Source organism: Megascapheus bottae, chromosome 3, assembly GCF_031878675.1.
Source record: "Megascapheus bottae isolate mThoBot1 chromosome 3, mThoBot2.hap1, whole genome shotgun sequence".
Classification (NCBI taxonomy): Eukaryota; Metazoa; Chordata; class Mammalia; order Rodentia; family Geomyidae; genus Megascapheus; species Megascapheus bottae.
This window is the reverse complement of record NC_143511.1, coordinates 14,119,057-14,142,117: the sequence shown is the minus strand read 5'-3', so window position 1 is coordinate 14,142,117 and position 23,061 is coordinate 14,119,057. Positions and strand designations below refer to the sequence as shown.

The 23,061-nt window shown below is 39.9% G+C and overlaps 1 protein-coding gene across 2 annotated transcripts in view; it reads right to left on the bottom strand.

Moving 5' to 3' along the window:
• Positions 1 to 276: 276 nt before the first annotated feature.
• Rasef (RAS and EF-hand domain containing) overlaps positions 277 to 23,061 on the bottom strand; it is a 76,044-nt gene continuing 53,259 nt past the window's right edge. For both annotated transcript variants that reach the window (XM_090329573.1, XM_090329574.1), the window contains 10 exons: positions 22,554 to 22,638; positions 21,182 to 21,270; positions 19,623 to 19,857; positions 19,230 to 19,367; positions 18,986 to 19,133; positions 17,001 to 17,082; positions 15,604 to 15,718; positions 13,355 to 13,474; positions 8,060 to 8,136; positions 277 to 1,387 (listed from right to left, as the gene is read on the bottom strand). In XM_090329573.1, coding sequence (XP_090185699.1) covers positions 1,282 to 1,387; positions 8,060 to 8,136; positions 13,355 to 13,474; positions 15,604 to 15,718; positions 17,001 to 17,082; positions 18,986 to 19,133; positions 19,230 to 19,367; positions 19,623 to 19,857; positions 21,182 to 21,270; positions 22,554 to 22,638 — 1,195 coding nt within the window. In that variant the 3' untranslated portion in view covers positions 277 to 1,281. The remainder of the gene's footprint in view (positions 1,388 to 8,059; positions 8,137 to 13,354; positions 13,475 to 15,603; positions 15,719 to 17,000; positions 17,083 to 18,985; positions 19,134 to 19,229; positions 19,368 to 19,622; positions 19,858 to 21,181; positions 21,271 to 22,553; positions 22,639 to 23,061) is intronic.

Genomic DNA, 23,061 nt, shown 5'->3' with positions numbered 1-23,061 from the left:
AGCAGGAGTGTAGTCTAGTGATAGGGTGATTGCCTAGCATACATGAAGCCCAGGGTTCAATTCCTTGGTACCACGTACACAGAAAAAGATGGAAGTGTTGACGTGGCTTAAGTGGCAGAGTGCTAGCTTTAAGCCAAAAAGTGTCCAAAGGCAGTGCCCAGGCCCTGTGTTTAAGCCCCAGGACTGGCAAAATAAATAAATAAATAAATAAATGGGGGTGCTAGTTAGGGCACTGAATTATAGATTAAGCTTTGAACTATGAGAAAATATAAAATAATATGGAGATTTTCATATGACAAAAATGGCAAATGCCAAGATACTTTTGAATGAGATACAAATTACATACCATAAAAATTAGCCTTTCAAAGTATATAATGCACCAGTTTCTTTGTAAATGATATAAAGGTCCACAACCATTACCACTATTCTAGTTCTGGAACAATCTTGTTATTCTCTCAACAGACCACATTGTTTATGGAGCAGCTGCTGTCAGCTGCCCTGTTTCTCTGGTGCCTTCTGGCTGCTGTAAATTTTTCTGATGAAATACATTCCTGGCATTGTCATTTTAATGGTATGTGACTTCACATGCTTCCCTTAAAATTAAGTATTGCCAAGTTATAAAAGTGCAGCCTTTACCCCCTCCCCCCTCGCAATTAAATTTTGTTATCCTTTCAGAAGTGAGAAAAATCAATACTCCTAGAGCAAGGCCATCTACTCCAGGGGTGTCACTAGAGCACCCCTCCCTACCGCTAAAAAAATGCTACAAATTCTGAGGGGTACCCAGGCCCATGGAGCCTAGAAGCTAAACTGCTTCACATCAAGAAACAAAAAACTGAGATGGGCTGGTGACTTATCCAAGATCACCAAGCTGGTGAGCAGCAAAGCTGGATTAAAAAAAAATAAAGCCTTGGATGAGAACTGCTCTAGGGTCAAGTTTTGTAAATATATGCCAGCATAGCTAACTATACAGTCAGCTAGCTTATGAATTTAATTGTCAGTGGTTTATAATGCATCATTATCCGGAGCATGTGACCTTAAAAAAAAAAACGCAACAACGACTTAACAGACATGAACACATTATCTTTTAAGAGTCATGACAAAAGGTACCAGAAGGCCCAAACTGCTCAATGAGATAAAGCAAAGAAGAGCTGAGGTTGCAGTGGATGGAGAGAGCACAGTTCACATCTCTCTATAGGATTGGATGCAACACCCTATTAAGAACCAAATGAGTCACAAAAGTCAGTGTTGTGGAAACAAAGATGTTTCAGGGATGGTTGGGAGTTAACCATTGCAACAGTTCTTCATCTGTGTTGACTTTTTGGAACCAGTCCCAGCCAGATTGGTGATGGATTTGCTGTCATCCTCCTCCGTCCTTTTCTTCACTTCCCTGGAGGTTGGTGGGGATCAAGGAAGAGGATTACTCAGGTACACATTTAAGCCACAAATGGCTCAACAGAAATAAACAGCAATGCTGAGGAGCTGCATAAGGCATGCAGACTTCATCCTAAATTCTTTGTATCAACTTACCAAGACTTCACAATAACCCTATGAATTTATTGTGTCTCTTAGTAAATGTGAGGAAAAGAAGGCAAAGAGAGGTTAAGAAATTGCCCTTTGGCTAAATGAGATTCAAACCACACAGTGTGTTCTAGGGCCTGTTTTCTGACTACCAGGACTCCTCCCTTTCTCTTTCCCTCCCTCCCTCTTTCCCTGCCCGTCCACACACATTCTGAAGTGCCAGAATGCTGTATGAACTGCCACCTGCATAGGCCACTCTAGCACTCTGGGACCTGGCTTCCCTCCCCAGATCTTGTTTGCTGCCCATCCTGAAAGCAACAGACTTCCATTCTTTAATTACATATGGCAATGGAAATAACAATCGTTAAAATCCAAGAAAACAAAGGCTTCTTTTGCTTCTTCTAATATTTACTTTGAGAGGCAGCACTAATAATAATAATAATAATAATAATAATAATAATAATAGTAATACAGTATCTTATTTGGGGAAGTGTCCTTCCACATAAAGTAGCAAGGGATAAATATGAAGGCCTGAAGTTCCACCTTGGACAGACAACAAGAATGACTCTCTGTGGTTAAGATCACTGTGGGACAGCTTATCTCTAAGGTAATTCCACTTTTCCTTGTCAGCAGCTGGAGCACCCTATCAAGAGGAGGGCTGTGTCCTCTGCTCTGGGTCAGGGCTAACTCTCAGAGGGACTCTTGTAGGGACGGATGCTCTTGGACTTTCAGATCTGGTGCTTCATAATGCCTGGCTAATTCAGCTTTCTCCTGCTTGAGGCCTTGAGCTGTCATTTTAGATGATCTGTGTAATGGACATATATATGTATATGTATGTATATATACATATATAACATGTATATACATTAAATAATCCATATATATATATATATGAATCCTAGCAACTTGGGCAGTAGAGAACAGAAGGACCTACATTCAAGACCAGACTAGGAAAAAATCGTGAGATGCCCTTCTCATCCCATTGCTTGGCACAGTGGAGTGTGGCTGTCATCTCTAACTATGTGGGAGGCTACAAATTTAGGACTGTCATATTGTATATACATTATTTTGTTTATTTGAACTATGAAAGGGAAGAGGGGAAAACAAGGTGATTGGGAGGGGATGGGGAAGGGACATGGGGACAAAAACATGAGAAGGGGTATCAATATGTGAGAAGTAAAGCACCCACAATCTGGTGAATATAACTGTAACCCCTCTATACATTACAATTAACAAAAAGAATTTAGGACTGTGGCTCCAGGCACATTCAGCCAAAAATGTCTGTAGAGCTCCATGTCCTTGGAGAGAATCTGGACTCAGTGGTGTGCATCTCAGCAACATCTGGGGGCCTATAGTAGGCAGAGATGGCAGCGCAGGTACAGTTCCAAGTAGAAAGAAGACCCTAGCTCAAAAATGACCAGAAAAGACCAGGGCTGGAGGTAGGGCTCAGTGGTAGATATACTAGCCTAGAATGTGTGAGGCCCTGAGGCCAGATCCTAGTACTGCCGAACAGAAGTAGGAATTTTAAAAAGGTAAAAAGAAACAGGTGCACTTAATTTAAGCAATATATTAGTATCTTATAGTTAATGTAGAACAGCAAAGGTACCATTTCATCATAAAGTCAGTAACATTATTGAGGTAATTTATAATTAGCAGCCTATTTTTAAAATCATGTATACTTAACACAGACAGCACGGTTATTCTTGAATTTTAGCTACATTTCAAGTAGCCAGTGGCAACCAAACTAGCTCATGCAGTTTCAAGAATCTCTAATTTGCTCTACTTTTGAAAAACTCTTAATTTTTTAAAAACTCAGCAAGAAAAAGCAATGGAAATAATAACTTTTTGCTGCAGGCCAGCTAATAAGCACTATGAAAAAAAATCACATTTTTTTCCTTATTCAGAGCACCATGCACCCAAACCCTGATAGGGCAATACCACCTTCACTTTGTAGATGAGAAAATGAAGCCCCAGACAAACACTGATCACCCATGGCACCTCAAATGGCAGTCAAGAGCACTGTCAGATGACTGTGCATAAACCACCACTTCTGTGGGAATTTATTAGAGAAACAATAGAAAACTCACGAACTTCCAATGTAGTCTTGGTCATTTTGTCATTGAACAAATTCCCAATTTAGCCCAATGTAATGGATCCTCATGTAGAGAACTATGATGAGAACAAGGGCTGAAGTAAATGATTTCATGATCCTGAGTGACTAACACATGTCAGTATGCACTAATGGTATTTAAGAAAGAAGTAGGAGTGGGGCTGGGAGTGGGGCCTAGTTGTAGAGTGCTTGCCTAGCATGCACAAAGCCCTGGATTCAATTCCTCAGTACCACATACACAGAAGAAGCCAGAAGTGGTGCTGTGGCTCAAGTGGTAGAGCGAGAAAGCTCATGGTCCTGAGTTCAAGCCCCAGGACTGGCAAAAAAAAGAGGTGGGGGTAAAAAATATAAAGAAACTTTAAGTGAGCATCTGAAAATGAAAAGCCATAGGAACACAGAAAGGAATGATATATGTGTGTATGTGCAGAGAGCGGTGAGGGGCTTGGCTTCTTCACTCAAGGCTGGTGCTCTATCATTTGAGACACACCACTATTTCTCGGGTTTTTTTGTGGTGAACTGGAGATAAGAGTCTCCTGGACATTTCTCCTGGGCTGGTTTCAAATTAGGAACCTTAGATCTCAGCCTCCTGTATAAGTGGGTTATGGGCATGAGCCAGTGGCTCTCAGCTTGCAGAAAGGAATCTTAAAGTGACTAACCACAATGAAGTAACCAGACCATGATTCAGGCCAGTAATGGAAAGACCTGACTCTGTCACTTCCTAGCTAAGTCACTTTGACCAAATTGCTGAAACATTTTCATTCCCAAATTTCCTTATCTGTAAACAGGTATGATAATCATAGCATCCTCACAAGTAAGCTTTCATTGCTGCTTGTGGGGAAGCCCAATGGCTTCTGTGAGTACTTTGGTATCGTGATCAATCTAGTATTGGGCTTTATACATGTTTAATTCTCATCATAATGAATACATGTATTTAACCCAGAAGCAGATACTAAATGTACCATCACATTTTTAAAATCAGGCCTTCAGTTTCACTAGTCTACCTGGCAAAAATGCAGACAAAACCCACTGTAAGTAAACCAGAAAGCAAGTCCACCAAAAAGAACCACATTTAATAACTGCATATTTGAGTATAGTCACTTACTAGGTCAAATGGACTCATCTCTTGCTCTGAACTGCTATTCTTTTTTTCCACTGGTTTTTCTTGAACTTTAGGCTACTGTCCAAAAAATGCCTATTGAATGGGAACCTGCTGCTGAAAACTATTGAAAGCCTGTGACCTAGAGATGAAAAGTTTATTTACCAAAGAGATAATGATTGTGAAAGATGGCCTAACAGTACCCAAGGGAAATTGTGTTTCTGGGAGAAGCTTTTCTGGGGACAGAGAGATTTTCCAGGAAGAACAGAAGGGTTTGACCATTATTTAAACACGAAGAGTCTCCCTTCAAAAGCAAATTCTGTTCCATATGGTTTTCTAGTTCATAATTTATGACATTACAAGTTGTGGAAAAGACCATGCTGGGATCACTCTCTGAAAGCTACATCAAACACTTCTGTGTTTTATATAATATGTTATTTTTATAGGTTATAAAGCTTTTTAAAATGATAATTCTACCTGTGGAGACTACATTTCCATTTTAGTCTTAAGTACTTTGACAAGCAAATCTGAAAGACAGAGTATACATCAATTAAAGCCTTCAAGTACTCGCTTTATTCTTGAGAGTGTGTGTGTATGTGTATGACCGTGTGTGCATGCATGTGCATACCAGTTCAGGAGCCTGAATTCAAGACCTGGGTGCTGTCCTCGAACTGCTGCACTAATGGCTAATGCTCTACTACTTGAGCCATAGCACCATACTTCCTGGTTTCTGGTGCTTAACTGGAGATAAGAATCTCATACACTTTGCTGGAGAGGCTAGCTTTGAACCTCAGCCCTCAGATCTGATTTTCCTAAGTAGCTAGGATTCCAGGTATGAGCCACCACTACTGGGATTTACTCATAATTTTGATATTTAACATATTAGGCCAAAATATACTATTAAAATTGAAGTCCTCCATGATAAGTGCTTTATAAGAAGCTTATGGCATTTCTTTCATTGTTTAAGGCTTAAAGAATAACTATAGCCTGACATTTACCCAGTGACCTGGTTAACAAAATGCTTTTCCATACCAATTGTTTCAGGAACAAGCTGGGGTCTAAACTACACTGTAACCACAGCCAGTTTCTGGCTGCTCCAGTGGGTCCCAGGGGAAGCTGATGCAGAGGAAGCAGGCAGCCAATGCACTCTCACACTTTTATGATGCAATAAAGAGTCCATACTTGGGATGAGATCAAGGCATTGAGTATTAACTTTCATAGGATTCCATATGACAACTGGGCACTACACAGTAATTACATCATTCATCGGAATGAAGGCTAGTATAGAGAGTAATAGATTGTATTATAAAGGACCTTTGAGATCATTCTATTCAGTTCCCTCTCCTCATTGTACAGATCATTGGAGACACCTCAAGTAAGACGGAGACTGGTTGAAGACTCCATAGCTATTTACAGGTAGATTTAAGAATGAATTTGGAGTCTCTTCCAGTACCTAGGGCAGTAGCCAGTAGCCATACAGACCTTGAGTTATCTCTTATTTGAAATACATGAGTTTTTCCAATTTCACAGTTTGGTAGATTTTGGAATACATGTACAGACTTTACATGTCCAGTATTCCTAATCCCAAAAATCTAATATTTGAAATATTCTAAAATGCAAAGTTTGTGGCCATTACTGTCTATACTTCTAAAGTTTCAGATATTGGAGCATTTAGCATCGTTTAGTTTCCAATTATAGTTGCTCTAAGGCCTGACTGCAGCATCCTTCCTTGCGTGTGGAATTAGCAATGCAGTGTCTACCCCTCAAGATTTAGGCAGCCCTGGGCTCACATAGAACCTTGGCCCAATGATGCTTTAAAGATCTCTTGTTCCTTCTCCACTCATATTGGCCCATACACTATATCATCTCCACCCAGGAATCCTGGAAAGATGCAAATACTAACGCAACCATTTGAAACGGTGAAAATCCTGCCTAGTCAATCAACTATTCTGTATATCCTCACTAAAGGAAAAAGCATTTTATTGAATTATCCTCCTTTGCTACATGTGGCTTGTTTGGCCACATGTAGATACCTATTCAAGGCACATCAATGCATTATTTGACCTAATATATAAAGTTGTTACAAATGCAATATAAGCCTATGACTTTCCCATGAAACACAAGCAAAAAAATCCCTATGTAACTTAGATGAATCCCTTCAAGTTCTAAGTAACACTCAAAGTGTTACAAGAACTGTTTCTGTCTTAAACAAAGATGATTTGTGTATGTAGTTAGGGGAGATGGCTATCTCCCTTGGATTGAAGTCAAAGAGTAAAATGTGCAAAATGTAAGCCCAGCACTGCCAAACCCTGCCATAAACTGATGTAACCTAGACCACCTAAAGTTCTGAAGCCTGTTTAGCGAGTCTATTGAAGTAAAGGCAGCCATTTATTTCAAGGTCCAACCCAATCACTCAGTTCATGTAAGTCTAATCTATCAGACATTTAAATACCATGTCAATAATTGAAAGGGATCACTGAAAACACTGCAAAGTCATTTAACTGTTTGTGTTTACCAGGAGACATAAATTCTAGTACTAAAGGCTCTTACAAACAATGGGAACAAGAAGTTGTGCCTAAAACTATATGTTTGTTTTCTATGCAATTAGAAATTACCATGCTAAATTTTGCTTATGCATCTTCCTTCCTTTTTCATGTAAATATTGGGCAGGGAGTGGTAGAAGTGTTTATAGAAGCCCTTTAGGATAGAAAGAACCATCTAATCATCTTTCCATTTGTGGCAAAAAAAAAAACTAAGCAGGTAATTTTGTGAATTACTATGAATTCTTTTAAGAATTAAAATATGCACATTTACATACAAGTTCTTTAAAGATGCAATTTTCATTCTAATCTACATTCCAAAATCTTATTTATGACGAAGACCATTGCCTTAGCTTAATCATTACCTAGGTAATAATTTTGACATTGTGATTCCAACTAGCCTGATGTGTAATTTGCTTTATTAGAAGTTTTTTCTACTTTTCATCTAGAAAAACATATCATACTAGGCAGTTATATTCATAACAGACTCTGGTGTTTATAATCTGGTTCCTGGAGATATGTACAAGTCAACTATTAGTTTTGTGCTGACATTTCACAGAAATGTCAATGACACTTCAGATGCACCTGTTTTGTGTGGCAGTAAAGATGTTTGATATTTTGCCAATATTCAGAGGCCAAACTAGTAGCATTGCCGAGGGTTATAATGTCCATGTGGATTGAACTGAATCATGGGACAGTATTTTGCAAAATATATACTGGATCTTCATGTCAGGGTGAAGGAACTTGATATGTACATTAATGAGGTGAAGATTTGAACCCAAGATATGACCTTACCGAGCAAGATGGAGAACAGCTTCTACTACGTTGGAGCCATCTTTGGCACTCGTCTCACAGAATAATGCCCCATAGGTCTGCAGAAGAGAAGTCCATATGTAGAACAGAGCTTTCAATTGGGTCTCTTGAAATTTTAGTTATTAGAAACAATAGAAATCAAGCAAAGTATACTATCTCACTGAGCATGCTAATTGAGAAATTGAGGTCAGGCTGAGAGCTGGTGGAGCAGGCCTGTAATCCTAGCTACTGAGGAGGCTGAGATTTGGGGATCACAGTTCAAAACCAGCCCAGACAAATAAATCCAAGAGACTCTTACCTCCACCTAACCAACAAAAATCCAGAGGTGGAAATGTGGCTCAAGTGGTAGAGTTCTAACTTCCAGAAAATAAAAACCAAACAAAAGAGTGAGGTCTTGAGTTCAAGCCCCTGTACCAGCACATACAGGTGTGCATGCATACACACACAAACACACACACACACACACATACACACACACACACACACACACAGGAACACACACCCACTCATAAGAAAGGAACTGGATTGGAATTTTTGTACTCAGAGTAGCAAATCCAAGAATAATTATTCCAGGAATAGTTTCTAGTCAGAGGATTATTTTGCATATAAAACACATAACATTTCATAGCTTACTTGCAATAATCATATACTTGACTACCAAATGCTACATATCAAATAATTTAAGAGACAAAAATGAAACCTTAAAGAAACCAGTCAGGAGGCTGAGATCTGAGGATCTGGGTCAAAGTTAGTCCAGGTACTAAAGACCGAGAGACTTTTTCTTTTAATTTACCTAGTTTTATTGTAATGTATAGAAGGGTTACAGTTATATTCACCAGATAGTAAGTGCATTACTTCTCACACATTGATACCCCTTCTCATGTTTTTGTCCCCATTTCCCTCTCCCCACTCCCTCCCAATCACCTAGTTTCCCCCCTTCCCTTTGCTATTTCAAATAAACAAATAAACGTATATACAATATGCCAGGTAACAAAGTCAGATACAATAACAATATGAGATTAACCAAAGGGCAAAAAAAAGAGAAGAGAGATAACATAGTACATTAAGAACAACAATCACTCAAGATAAAGCTCTTATTTCCATATCCTGGAGGTCCTTTCATTTAGCCTCATCCTATTTGGCCTTATATATCTAGGTTTTATGCTACTGTAGTCCCAGGCCCAGGGGAAGGGTAGTAGACTTGAGCTGAAGAGCTCAGGAACAGCACCCAGGCACAGAGCCCAATGACTGATGGGCAGGGTTGAGTCTGGTTGCTTTGAGCCAGCAGCTAAACAAGGCCTACTTGCCTTTAAGCTTCATTTCCCCTGCAACCAGCAACTAGCAATCTATGTGTGGTGGTTTTATTTTGTTTTTGTCTTGCACTGGAACCAGTGGCTTTTTTTGCTCACAGCTGGCACTCCACATCATAGACTTTCCTGCTTGAACCAGGATCCTCAGACCTTAGCCTCCTGAATTGCTATTATAACAGACATTTGTCACTGGTACCAGGCAGCCTTGATGTTCTCAATAAGCAGTGAGCATGTTGCAGACCTGTAATTCACCTTGGTGATATTAATGGGTATGACCAGTGTGCTATCATTTTCTTTCGAATCTTTCAGTGCTTCTCATTCTTCTTCAGGTTATGTTCAAATGCTTTCCCCAACCTGGCTCTGCTTTCTCTTTCTCCAATTTTCTACCAATCTCAGGACCTTTGTACCTGCTTGGTCTTCCAATTACCTAGGTTGACTTTACCCCCCACTACCCTTTTTTTTCTAATATGTCTCTTCTTCACTTTGGGGATTCTTAGGTAACCCCTCCCTGAAGTTCAGTTTAGTTTCTTACCTTGAGTTTCTAGATCTACCTAGTCCTCCTGGTAGAGATAATACCTCACAGGTATTTTCTGAATCGCATTTGAAATAACTGTAATTGCTAGTGTTATTTCTGTTTTTGTCTAAGCAACAAACATTTTAAGAAGGGAGGACTGAAGCTTGGTTCTGGTGGCTCACACCTATAATCCTATTACTCTGGAGGCTGAGATTTGAGGATCAGGACTGGAAGCCAGCTGAAGCAGGAAAGTCCATGATACTCTTATCTCCAATTTTCAACCACCAAAAAGTGGGAAGTAGAAGAACATTAGCCTTGAGCCTTGAGCTAAAAAGCTCAAAAACAGCACTCAGGCCCTGAGTTCAAGCCCCAGGATAGTCACAGAAAAGAAAGAGGGGAGAGGAGGGAGAGAGAGAGAGAGGAGGGAGGAAGAGAGAGAGGAGGGGAAGGAGAGAGAGGGGGAGGAAGGAAAGAAGGAGGGAGGGAGGGAAGGAGGGAAGGAAGAAAAGAAAGAACTGTGTTGAGGGCCTGGAAATGGATCTAATATTCCTATATGTGCTGAAGGGAAGATCTGATGGCTTGTGGAGCAAGGAGACAGAGAAGAGACTGAAATTGGGGAAGACTCCACAATGGGACCTGTATCAAGCCATCCCGCAAAGATAGGAAAACATTACACATACCACAAAAGAAAGGAGGAGCTGGTGGAAACAGGTAGTGTTAGCAGGGTGCAAGTGTCTCCCATCTATAGTCCTAGCTACTCAGGAAGCTGAGATTTGAGGATCACCAGAGGAAGCCAGCCTGGGTAGACAAATCTATGAGGAAGTGTTACCACAAATTAAGCAGCAGAAAGCCCAAAGTGGAGGTGTGGCTCAAGCAGTAGAAGACCAGCCCTCAATACCAGCATGAACACATGTACACACACATAAACACACACACCCCAGGTTGTGCTGCAGCTGACTTCTACATCCAGGATGTGACAGGATGACATGTGAGGACACAGAAAACTGGAAGGCAAGACATGCTTGAGGAAACTAAACCTGAAGACTGGAGGGAAATGAAACTGGCAGGGGACCAAACATTCTAAGTTCCACACAAGGATCTTTGCTCATCACACAATAAAGTAGCTCTGACTGCAAGTGATGAACACATCTCCCTTTGCATCATCAAGTTTAAACATTTATCATATTTGATTTGCAGTAATAATACTCAAAAGTGTGAAAAAGTGGAACTTCGTTTTAAATTCATGCACAGCCAGTAATCTTAGCTCCTTAGGAAGCTAATATCTGAGGATCATGGTTCAAAGCCAGGCCAGGCAGGAAAGTCTGCAAGACTCTTACTTACAATTAGTCACCAAAAAGCTGGAAGTAGAGATATAACTCAAGTGATGATGTACTGGTCTTGAACAAAATAGCTCAGGGACCATGCCAAGACCTTGAGTTCGAGCACCAGGATGAACACACACACACACACAAACAGGAAAAAAAGAAAAAGAAACAAAGTGTGCTTCCTTGGTGCTGGTGACAGACATCAAAACTAGCATCAAATGAGTCTGATAGTACATGAACTTGCTTGGCCCACTGCCTCGGCTTCCTTGTGTAAGGGTGCGGAGAGCCTTTCTTTCTAAAGGCCATGAAGCCTTCCTGTGACACTGATGAAAGAAAACATTCCCACAGTGGTAATCCACACAGACCTTAAATTCATCCTTTCTGCAAATGTGTAAACCAAGATCATTTTAGACTAAGCACTAATCTGTGTGTGTGCATGTGTGTATGCGTGTGTGTGCTGGGCTTCATATTCTCCCTCGATTTTTCACACAAGGCTAGCGCTGTATCACTGGAACTACAGTTTGACTTTTTTTCAGGTTAGTTAGAGATAAGAGTCTTACAGATTTGTCCATCCCGGCTTTAAATTGTGATCCTTAGATCACAGACTCTGGAGTGACTAGGATTATAGGATTAGCCACCAGTGCCCAGCCAAAGGACAAGCCTTTCTTTCTTTCTTTTTCATTTTTTTTCTTGTTAAAAAATTATTTTTAAGCAGGTCTGGGAGTTTGGCCTAGTGGTAGAGTGCTTGTCTAGCATGCACTAAGACCCGGGTTTAATTCCTCAGTGCCACATACATAGAAAAGCCAGAAGTGGTGCTGTGGCTCAAGTGGCAGAGCACTAGCCTTGAGAAAGCCCCAGGACAGTGCCTAGTGCCTGAGTCCTTACCCCAGGACCTCATGCATGGTAGGCAAGCACTCTACCACTAAGCCACATTCCCTGCTGATACAATGCATTCTGTTTTTTTCATCTTTTGGTCATGGGGCTTGCACTCTGGGCCTGGATATTGTCCCTGAGCTCTTTGGCTCAAGGCTTAGTGGTCTGCCACTTTGAGCCACAGCACCACTTCTGGTTTTCAGGTGGTTCAATTGGAGGTAAGAGCCTCATGGTCTTTTGTGCCCAGGCTGAGTTTGAACTGAAATCTTCAGGTCTCAGCCTCCTGAGTATTTAGGATTTCAGGCATGAGCCCCCACACCTAACACTGAATTCTTGATAGCATTCTCTCTTTCTTCTCTTCCCTTTCTTCTTAACTCCACCCATGCTACTTGAATAGCTGCTTCCTTGTGTTTAACTTTGCTGAGCTTTGACTGTGCCTTATTAAGGAATTATACGATTTCAGTTTTTCCTTGAATCTACTGTACATCAGTTAATACAATCGTATACACTTGCATATCACCCAAAGTATTTATTTATAAGTATATAAATTAAATCTAGCTTCAATATATAAAGGAAAATGTGCATACTTTGTCTCTCTAGGCCTGACTTCACCTGACATAATTTTTCCAGGTTTTTCTAGATTTCTTTACCGATATTATGATGTCGTTCTTTCTAGTGGGTGAGAGGACTTCCATATGCATATGTAACACATTGTCTTGATGCACTCATCTATCTATTCAGGGGCATCTGAGCTGATCCCATACCTGATTTAAAGCACAATCTCAAGAGAAAAGAAGCCTTCCAATTCCCTTGAAGCCAGTCAAGACAGTGCCCTGTACTTCCCCTTTAGCATGGTGTTTCTCTGAAATTGATCCGATCTTAATAAAATAGAATATTCTTTCTTTTCCCTTCCTCTGGATTCCTGGAGTACAGAAATATTCCAGGAACAGAGCAAGAGGGAAGGAGGATGGGAGTTCATTCTGGCTCATCTCTGTCAATAAAAATCAGTGGGAAAAATGCTGATGAGACTGTCTTCCCTTCCTGAAGAATATACACCTAGAAATAAGTACTTCCTTTCCTTCAGGGCAGAACACTGGGAACTTTTCTGGTAAAAAAAGGAGAGGCGCCTGGCCAGACAGGGTAGAGACTTGTCAAAGAACCTCTTATACAAAGGAAAGTAAAAGTGAAAGGCTTCTGAGTCTGAAGCCATTTACACACACCTATATTCTCTTCCAGTTCCAGCCCACCCTCTTACCATGGCCAGTTTTTCTCCAAAATATCCTGGGACACACTTTTGTCCTTCTGCGGTAGCAATGTCACGAAGATCGGCCTTGTTTCCTACCAGCATGATAGGAATGGTCTCATGGGTTGCATCCTACCAAGAAAAAACATAAGCAGCCATCCAACATCAGATAAAGTACTGTGACAACAGCGATTATGGATAGAATAGAAACAGCTATCTGTCCAATTGCTACAAAAATGTAAATAAACTATCATTACAGTCATACTCTTTTTGTTCTGTGTTTGCCAGTCCTGGGGCTTGAATCTGAGCCTGAGTGATGTACCTTAGCATTTTCACTCATGGTTGGCATTCTACTACTTGAACAACACCTCTGCTTCTGTTGCTGCTGGCTAATTGGAGATAAGAGTTCCTTGGACTCACAGAGAAGCTGAGATCTCAGTCTCTAGTAGGTGGGATTGTAGGCATGAGCCACCACCACCTGGCTTTGTTCATAGTCATTTTATGTCATATTTGGGACAATCAAGTGCATATTTGTTATTATTTTTAAGTCTTATTGCTAATTGCAATCTAAGAATTATTTATATTTAAGACAATCTTTAAACTTTAACAATCTCACTCAGTACAACCGTGCTTTTATCCCCATTTTCAGGTAAGAAAACTGAAATTCAAAGAATTGAAGAAGAATATCTAAGAACCAAGGCTTGGAGCCAAACTCATTACACAACCCCCAACTACTCTATACTCCATCCTTGCTAATAAAAAGGGACATAGGTACTGAAAGTTACCAGTTTTTCGGCAAAGGAAATATGTATCTGCTTATTTCTTATCTCTAGCACAAAAACCACTATCAACTAAGAGGCATGACCACAGACTTCTACCTACTTGGAATACCCAAAGAAGAAGATAATAAAAAATATTCTGAATGTGTAAAAATTCATAAAAAGAATTCATCAGAATTGAAAGGACCTCCAGGATAGTGAAACAAAAGCCATATAATGAATGATTGTTGTCCTTAATGTACTATGTTGTCTCTCATCTCCTTTGCTGTCCCTTGGTTATCTCATATTGGTATAGTATCTCACTTTATTATCTGATATATTGAATTTATTTGTATTTGGATATTTGAAATTTGATAGGGAAGGGGGAAAAACCAAGACGGGTGGGGGGTGTGGGGGGGAGGGTAATGGGTACCAAGACATATGAAAGGGTATCAATGTATGTGAATTAATGCACCTTCTATCTGGCAAATATCATGTAACCCTTTTACTAATTACAATAAAAAAATTACAATAAAAAAAAGAATTCATCAGGTTTCAGGCATTTTCTTCCAAACTTTTATCTGGTCATTCAACAAATTATCCATGACAGATAAATAAATGACCATAACTTTTATAGCCATAATTCTATTACAAAATTTTGTAGCCCAATTTTATCTATGTGTGCCAGTACTAGGACTTGAACTCGAAGCCTGGGTGCTATCCTTGAGCTTATTTGCTCAAATCTAGCACTCTTCCAATTGAGCTACAGCTCCACTTCCAGCTTTTTTTTGTTGACATTCAAAACTAGATTTCATGCAGGTGAGTACTGTACAAGTGGCTTTTCCCCTCTTATATAATTCTTAAACCTACATTTGGTACTAGGGTTATTCTGGCCTCATAAAATTAGCATATTTCTTCTACTTCCAGCTTTTTATTTGGAGAGACACTGTGAAATGTCACCTGTGTTTCTAACCCATACAGACTCTCCTACCTACTTCCAACCATACTTCTACCCCTAGACAACCACTCTCAGTTTGATTATATAGGGTTCTATTTAACCTATAAAAACAACTCAGGGGCCGGGAGTTTGGCCTAGTGGTTAAAGTGCTTGCCTAGCATGCATGAGGACCCGGGTTCGATTCCTCGGTACCACATACATAGAAAAAAGCCAGAAGTGGTGCTAAGGCTCAAGTGGTAGAGCTCTAGCCATGAGAAAGTCCAAGGACAGTGCTCAGGCCCTGAGCTCAAGCCCAGGACTGGCAAAAAAAAAAAAACAACTCAGAATTTCCATTCCCAGAAACTACCTTCAATAGTGTCTGTGGTTTGGGGGACACTTGTGTAACTCCCAAGGGATGAACAATGAAGCCAGTTGTCACTGGACACTGACTCTAGCATGCCTCTGTGCTGAGAGCTAAGATCAATGGCTTCTAGTCATTTTTGCATTTTCTGACACTGTCTGTACTCCACCATATAAATTTCAGTTTCTTCATCTTGATTCCTTACCTCAACCATGTCTACCCATTCTCGTACATTAAGAAAGCTTTTCTCACACGTAACGTCATACAGCAACAAAACACCATCTGCTTTTCGGAAGTAGGACTTGGCAATACTTCTGAATCTGGGGGGGGAAAAAAGGTACCTCACTACTCAGTCAGCCAGCTTGGTGCTGCATCACCCTTCGTCGTTACGCTCACTTTTCTCTCTCATCTTCTAAAGTCAGTCCCAAGTGAAGGGAAAGTGCTGTGATGACCCATTGCTGTGAGTCAGCCATCACCAAGGCCTTGAATGATGCATGATGAAGAGAAAGGTAAGAAGATGCGACTCTGGGGGACTTAGCAAATCCAATGATTTTTTCTTACCAAACAATCCTAAGGATTTAACCAGAGTGCAGTGAAAGCATGACTCAATTTCAATGTCAGTTACCAGTTACAAGTTACTAGAACCTCCACGAGGGACAAAGAAGAGGAAGCTGGTGGGGGGGGGGGGAGAGAAAGAGTTAGAGAAAGGGGAGGGAGGGAAGGAGGGAGGCAGGCAGGCAGGGAGGGGTGAGAAAAAGAGAAAGCAAAATGCTATGTTGACTTTGGTTGGCAGAGAGGGTGGGATACATGGAAAGACTGAGAATATGGAATACCATAGTGTATGTGCCCGACACTCTGCATCATGGATGTAGACGATCTATGACAAGACAGCATACATCAAGTAATGAACCTGTCTGAGCTCTGAACCAACCACAGTAGGTGGTACCAGGGCCATGCCAACCACAGGTCCCACTAAGATGGTGGGACCTGTGTAACTTCATCTACTGGAGAATCCGAGTTCCATGAGGAATTCTTGTCTCCTTGTCTCAGCCTATTGATAGTATCTACTACAAAGGCAGGCTTATTTATTTAACAACTGAGTAGACAAAATTTTGTCCTTAAAGAGACAGACAAAATTAAAACCTGTGCCTTATGTTTCTGGCCACTGGAAATGCATGCAAGATTGAATATCATCACCAGATGCACATCTGCTATTTAGTTTGCATCTCTGTCTTTTGATCAGAGGATCTGACAGATTCTCTGCTTCCTCCTTTACTGTTGTGCAGCTAAGTGGCTCCTTCCATTGTTGCTGCACTCAGATGTGTCACCTCACTCAGATTCTCCTATGAGGAAAAGGCAGTCTTTCTGAGCCAACCAAACAACCAAACATCAGCTGAAAGGAAGCCTGGAGACACCCACAAATGAGTGGTTGTGAAAAAAGCTGAGCATTACTGAACTTATACCTCTGAATTCTAAAAAAAAAATCTGATACGATAGAGCATATGTAAAATTATAGACGTTTTAATCATATATAATTCTGAGTAGAAATTTCATCAAATGCCCTACAAAGGTGTGTTTGCAACCGAAGCCAAAAGCACTTGCCTCTCCTGTCCAGCTGTATCCCAGAGCTGCAAGACTGTGTGTTCTCCATCGACAATGAGAGTTTTCATCTGGAAATCCACTCCTGAAAGAGAACAGGAGATGGAAAACATGATGTAAATAATCCCATTAGTTTGTGACTGTCAAGTACTCTTTAGATCAGAGGAAAAGCGGTAAGCCAGCACTCAGTGAGGTAGAAGGGAATATGACCTTCAAGGAGAACAACCTTTGAAGAATAACCGAAAGTCAGACCACACATATGCATGCAGATACACTGCCTGCAGGCTGCCTAGTTTCAGGAAGGAGAAAACTTATCTTCTGTTTACCAAATGATCAGCTGGATTCAATCATCTATAACTGTGAGTGCAAGAAATGCATGTGAATCTATATGTGCTCATGTGGGGTTAGAAGTGTTATATATGCATGTGTGTGCAGATGTAACCATATAAGCCTGAGTTTTATACATAAGTGTATGCACATAGGTGTGTTATAAGCATGGTACAGGACTGTATTTATATAAATTAATAAGTATATGCATATGTATATGATACACATATATACCTATATATTTGTATGTGTATGTACATTTTGTCTTATAAATATTATGGCTTCTAGAAACCAACCTAAATACTGAAGCCTTTTTATAAATCAAAAAGTGAACTTTCATGTTGGGCATTAGTGGCTCATGCCTATAATCCTCGCTACACAGGAGGCTGAGATCTGAAGATTAAGATTCCTGCCCTGCAGGAAAGACTTCTTCCTTCCAGTTAACCACCAAAAGTAAAAGCCAGAAGTGAAGCTGTGGCTCTAGTGGTAGAGTGCTATGAGCCCAAAACCTCGGGGACAGCCCCTATACCCTTAGTTCAAGCCTCTAAGACTGTCATACACACATGTGCACACACACACACACACACACACACACACACACACACGCACACACACATACACACACAGAGTAAATTTTCTACTTTGTGATTTTGAAAGGACTATCAGAGAATCATAGATTTAGCAGGAAATCCATCGTGAAGAGGGCAATCAGTTTGTTCTAACAATTCCAGCTATCAAACAACACTTTAGGTAAAGAAAAAAATAAATGAGGATTTGTACACTATCAACTCTTTTACTGAATATTATTCGAGTAGCTTGGGAAGCTCAAGATACTATGTATTCCTTTGTTATGAGCTGTGGAGGGGAACCTCCACCTGCCTATAATTTTCACAAACTTTCCATCAATTCACCACATCAAATGATATCTATCAGAAAGGTTTTCCCTGGTCTTCCTGTGCAAATCTGCACTCTGTTGCAAATCTCATTTTTTTAAGTTTTAAAATGATTTATTGAACAAAAGCTGAAGTGAAACAAATAACATCTGAAAAGTGAAAGAACCATATCATATTTCTGAGGATGGATGATAGTCTGCAGGCAGCACTGGTAAAAGTTAGGATGAGTAGGTTAATATTGGGAAATATCAAGACATAGCAAAATGATTGGCAGTATAAAATTAATTAGAAGTCTTATAAAGATTTTTAAAATTTCTGCATTCTTTCCATTTCTTTCCATTGAATGTGAGTTTCCGAAATGTGGGATTTGGTTGGCCTTCTTCATTGTATACCCTTCGCACCTACTTGTATGTCCTTAGCATCTAGTTTTTATTGGAATTCAACAATTATATGTTGAATAAAATAATCTAGCATATAAGGCTCTAAGATTTGGTTGATAGGTCAGTTAAGTAGATTCTTGCCAGTTTTCCTTTGCTAAAGTTAGAATTTAGCCAAAACAAAGGACCGTTCTTTCTGCTGACCTAAAACACACCACACACAAACATAAACACACAAATACACACACACATACACATACATGAATGGAGGAAGACAGAAAGAAAGAGAAAGAGAGATATATCTATCTGGGTATCTAATCTCTAAAGAAAAGAAGTTTTGTTAAAGAAAATAATCTTCTCATTTCATTATCAATTGAAGTAGAAGCCATACCCAGGGTGGCACTTGTGTTTCCACGAAATTCATTCTTGCAAAGTCTCATGAGGAAGCTAGATTTCCCAACCGCAGCATCCCCAGCCAGCACAATTTTGTAAGCTTTCTGAAAGCCAAGTGGTTTGGAGTTGTCATCCCTCATGTCTGTCTAGGGGGACAAAAAGAACCATATAATGGGTGATCCAGTGTTTCCAGTTTTCCCCCTAACAAGTAACAGAAGATGAAGTTTTCAAAAGCTACCTACTTGAGGTGAAAGAGCCAGGATGGGCTTTCTGGAGGAGTTGCCAGTGCTCCTTTCACACACAGACCCTTGAGGCTTTAAGTCTAAGACCGAGGCCAAGCCTTCCGAATCATACGTCTCCTCATCTCTTATATCAGGTACCTGTTAAAAACAACGTCTCTGGTTAATGTGCATCTCAAAGAACAGAAACCTTCAGGTGACTCTACAGCTAACATGGTTCTGGAATGACAGAGCCCTGAATGGTAAATACTTGAAAATTGTCTCCCTAATTTGGTTGGGGAAAAAGCTTATTCTATTGTTTATGGATTTAGCATTCTCATTTCAGATACATGACAAATATGGCAAAACATTTCAGCCAAAGCAAGGCCTTTAAATGACCATAGATTCTGGGCTTACATCTGTGTCTGAAGCATCACCACCAAAGCTCTCCTGCACCCCATGAGAACTCTGAAACCCCGTCTGGTGCTTGTATTCCACTTCTGAGTCATACTCATTGGAATCTCGTAGGGTGGACAAGCCACTGTCGAAGCAGCTCTCGGGAAGGCTGTCCACTTCGTAATTCATCTTCTGCATCGGATCGCAGAGGGCCAGGGAGTCACAATCCTCATCCACATAGGAAGAGCGGGATGACCTGGTGATGACATGGGAGACTGGCTTTACTTGAATGCTCAAGAACACACAGGCAGCAGAATACATGAGGGGGGTGTGGTCAGAAGATCCCACCTCCTCACCTGTCAAGAATCAGTGCCTGCCATGCTTAAGCATCAAGGGAATCCAACCAAAGTTCAAAGCAGCAAAATTTCATTCTATGCAATAAGCAGTTACGACAAAAACTCAAATAACTAGGATACCAGTGGCTTCTAGGATTATACCTGTAATCCTAGCTTCACAGAAGGCTGTAATCTCAGAGTATGTTTGAATCCAGATGGGTTAGGAAAAGTCCATAAGAATGTTACCTCCAATTAACAACCAAAATGTCAGAAGTAAAGCTCTTTGAGTCAAAAAGCTACACAAATAATGAAATGAAATATATAACATGCCCTATTAAGTTTTTTATATTAGCAACCCAAACAAAATACACCATTAAATTTGCACATCAACTTAGTTATTCCCCAGGATGCATCATTAGCCCAGGCTGGGATGCCTTGGTTCCATTCTAAAATTATGAATGCCTGAGGGCTGTGCTCCATCTCTCTGAGGCACTCTGAGGCAGTGATTTGGGGACACTTTCCTTACAGCACAGTGTGTGTGAGCCTTACTTGTGGTATCCACACTTTCAAAAATAAGTCATGAAGTTTCTGAAATAATTTTGCTTAAAACTGAGCTTAAATATTAGTCTAGAAACTGATAATCACACTTACACCTTTTTAAAAGTTATTATTTCTCATAACAGGATGAGCATTTACCTATAAAACCAAGAAACTTCCCAATTATTTTCTTTAACAAGTCAAAGAACAATAATGTGGATAGTATTTTCCCAGAAATGCTCACTAATAAGCTTTGGTAACAGACTATCCTGAAAGACAACATAATCATTTGCTATCACCATTATTCTTTGAGTTGAAATCATCCAAGTTACTAACCATATTTCTGTTTGCTTTTCTGGTTTCTTTTTCTTGCCCAGGTTCACATAACATTATGCTTACATACTAAACAGTAACAGATCATGACAACACTGACAGTATCATACAAAACACACACTGTATTATCACACATTATAATTTCAAAGCATATCTTATACAGGGATGAGGTAATGACACACTTGCATAAGACCAACTGGAGCATCTTAAATAAATAACTTTGACTTCCCTAAAACATTTTTTATTTACTGTTACCACCTGGACACAGCATAAAACTTTAATGCGAGATTATAGAATTATTTAAATCCACCTCCAAGGAAATTTCTTATCCCTTCAACTTTGTTCTAAATAAATAACAAAAAAAGCAGATCATACCTGTCATAACGCACAGGCTGAGGAGAATGACCATTGAATTTGGGACTGCTTCTAGAAATTGTATTCCCTGGAGATATATTACTTATGCGCTGTAATACATAAGCAAATATTGAGTAGTTTAAATAAACATTTATACATAAATGCATAGGTAAAAATATGCAGACACACAATTTAACTTCTAGTGTAAATAAAAGTTTAAGATTCTAGATGAACTAGGAATGAGTCTGGAAATCAAATGGAAAATTCCATCAAAGGTAACTGACCACAGTTCCCTCTCTTTCCAATCATAGCTTGAGTCCAAACTCTACTTATAGTTCATCAAGGAGCATCCTGGCTCCCGAGATGTGTCAGGCCCATATAACACTAATTTCCTGGAACTTCTCTTCTAGAACCATAATTTAGTAGCGTGACTGACTCTTACATATTCTAACATGACATTGAAATCTGACCCCAATCAGGAAAAGAGGCTTCATAGCAAACTTGGCTTCAGAAGGTGCTAAAATTTCAAATGGTTCCTAGGATCCCGTGGCCCATGAAACTCCATTTCCAAATTAAGCAAAAAGAAAAAAATAGCAAGTCTGGAGATATAGTTCAAGTAGTAGGCAAGAAAGGCAGGCAAGCACAAGGTGCAAAGTTCAAATCTCAGTCCAAGGGGGAACTATTCCAACAGGGGCTTTATTGGCTTATGGATGAGGTTTTGAAATCTAAGGCATTCATTCTAATAAGCTCAATGTCATAATGAATATTTCATTATAGTCACTTCCCAGCTAGAAGCAGCTCTCCCTCCCTGACAAGATTTCACCCCATGAGATTTTCTTCTGTTGGTTCTTATTTCTCTGCCTCTACACAGATCCATAAAACCCTATTATATTAGGTAACAAAATTTACCTAATTTACCTATATTAGGTAACAGAATTTTACCTAATTTTCTCCAGTTACCTATTATATCTAATATAAGAGTTGGTTAATATTAAGGCATTTCAAATGGGTAGCTTATTTTTAATTTGGAAAGTCTTTTCTTTTACTTCTTTTTTTTGTTTTTGGTGCCAGTATTGAGGCTTGACATGTGAGTCTCATGTTCTCACTCAGCCTTTTCATTCAAAGCTGGTATTCTACCACTTGAGCTACACTTTCATATCTGACTTTTGTTGCTTAGTTGGAAAGAATTAAGAGTCTCATGGACTTTTTTGCCTAGGCTCTCCTCACATAATAATCCTCAGATCTGAGATTCCAGAGTAGCTAGGATTACAGGTGCGAGCCACAGATGTCTGGCTTAGAAAGAGTTGTCATTATTATAAAGACCCACATAAAGTTCTCCTCTTATCTCTTCCAAGACAGCAACTCACTAGACAGAAGCAAACACATTACATACCAAGGATCTGTTGAACTTGCTGTAAGTGTTTTCCAGGGCACTCCTGAGGCCATCGTTGCTGTCATGCAGCTTCCGGTTAGCTGTTCTGCACAATGAAGAAACAGAAACAAAGAAAGTGTCACCGGGAATCAATGTCATCCTTTCTAGTGGTGACATGTAGAAAGTAGAATTACTTATCTTTGCAATGTTCTAGGATTTCCCTTCCAATCTCAAAACCTGAGATCATAACATATTATTTGAAATACAACTGAATTGGTTCGTTATCGTTATCTCTCTTTAAAGTTTTTGAGTGGTTTAGGGGTGAATCTGCAAAACAGGAACAAGAACAGAGCTCCTGCCTCACAGCGTGGTGACCCTTTGCATGCTTCCATCCAGTCACTTCATCCTTCAGATTTGAGCTCTAGTGTCCCTTCCTCCAGGAACATTTCCTGGGTCTTTCAGGATAAGCTACCACTCCCCTTAGGGGATACAATGTCTTTCCTCTGACAGACTTGTCTCATTTGGTATT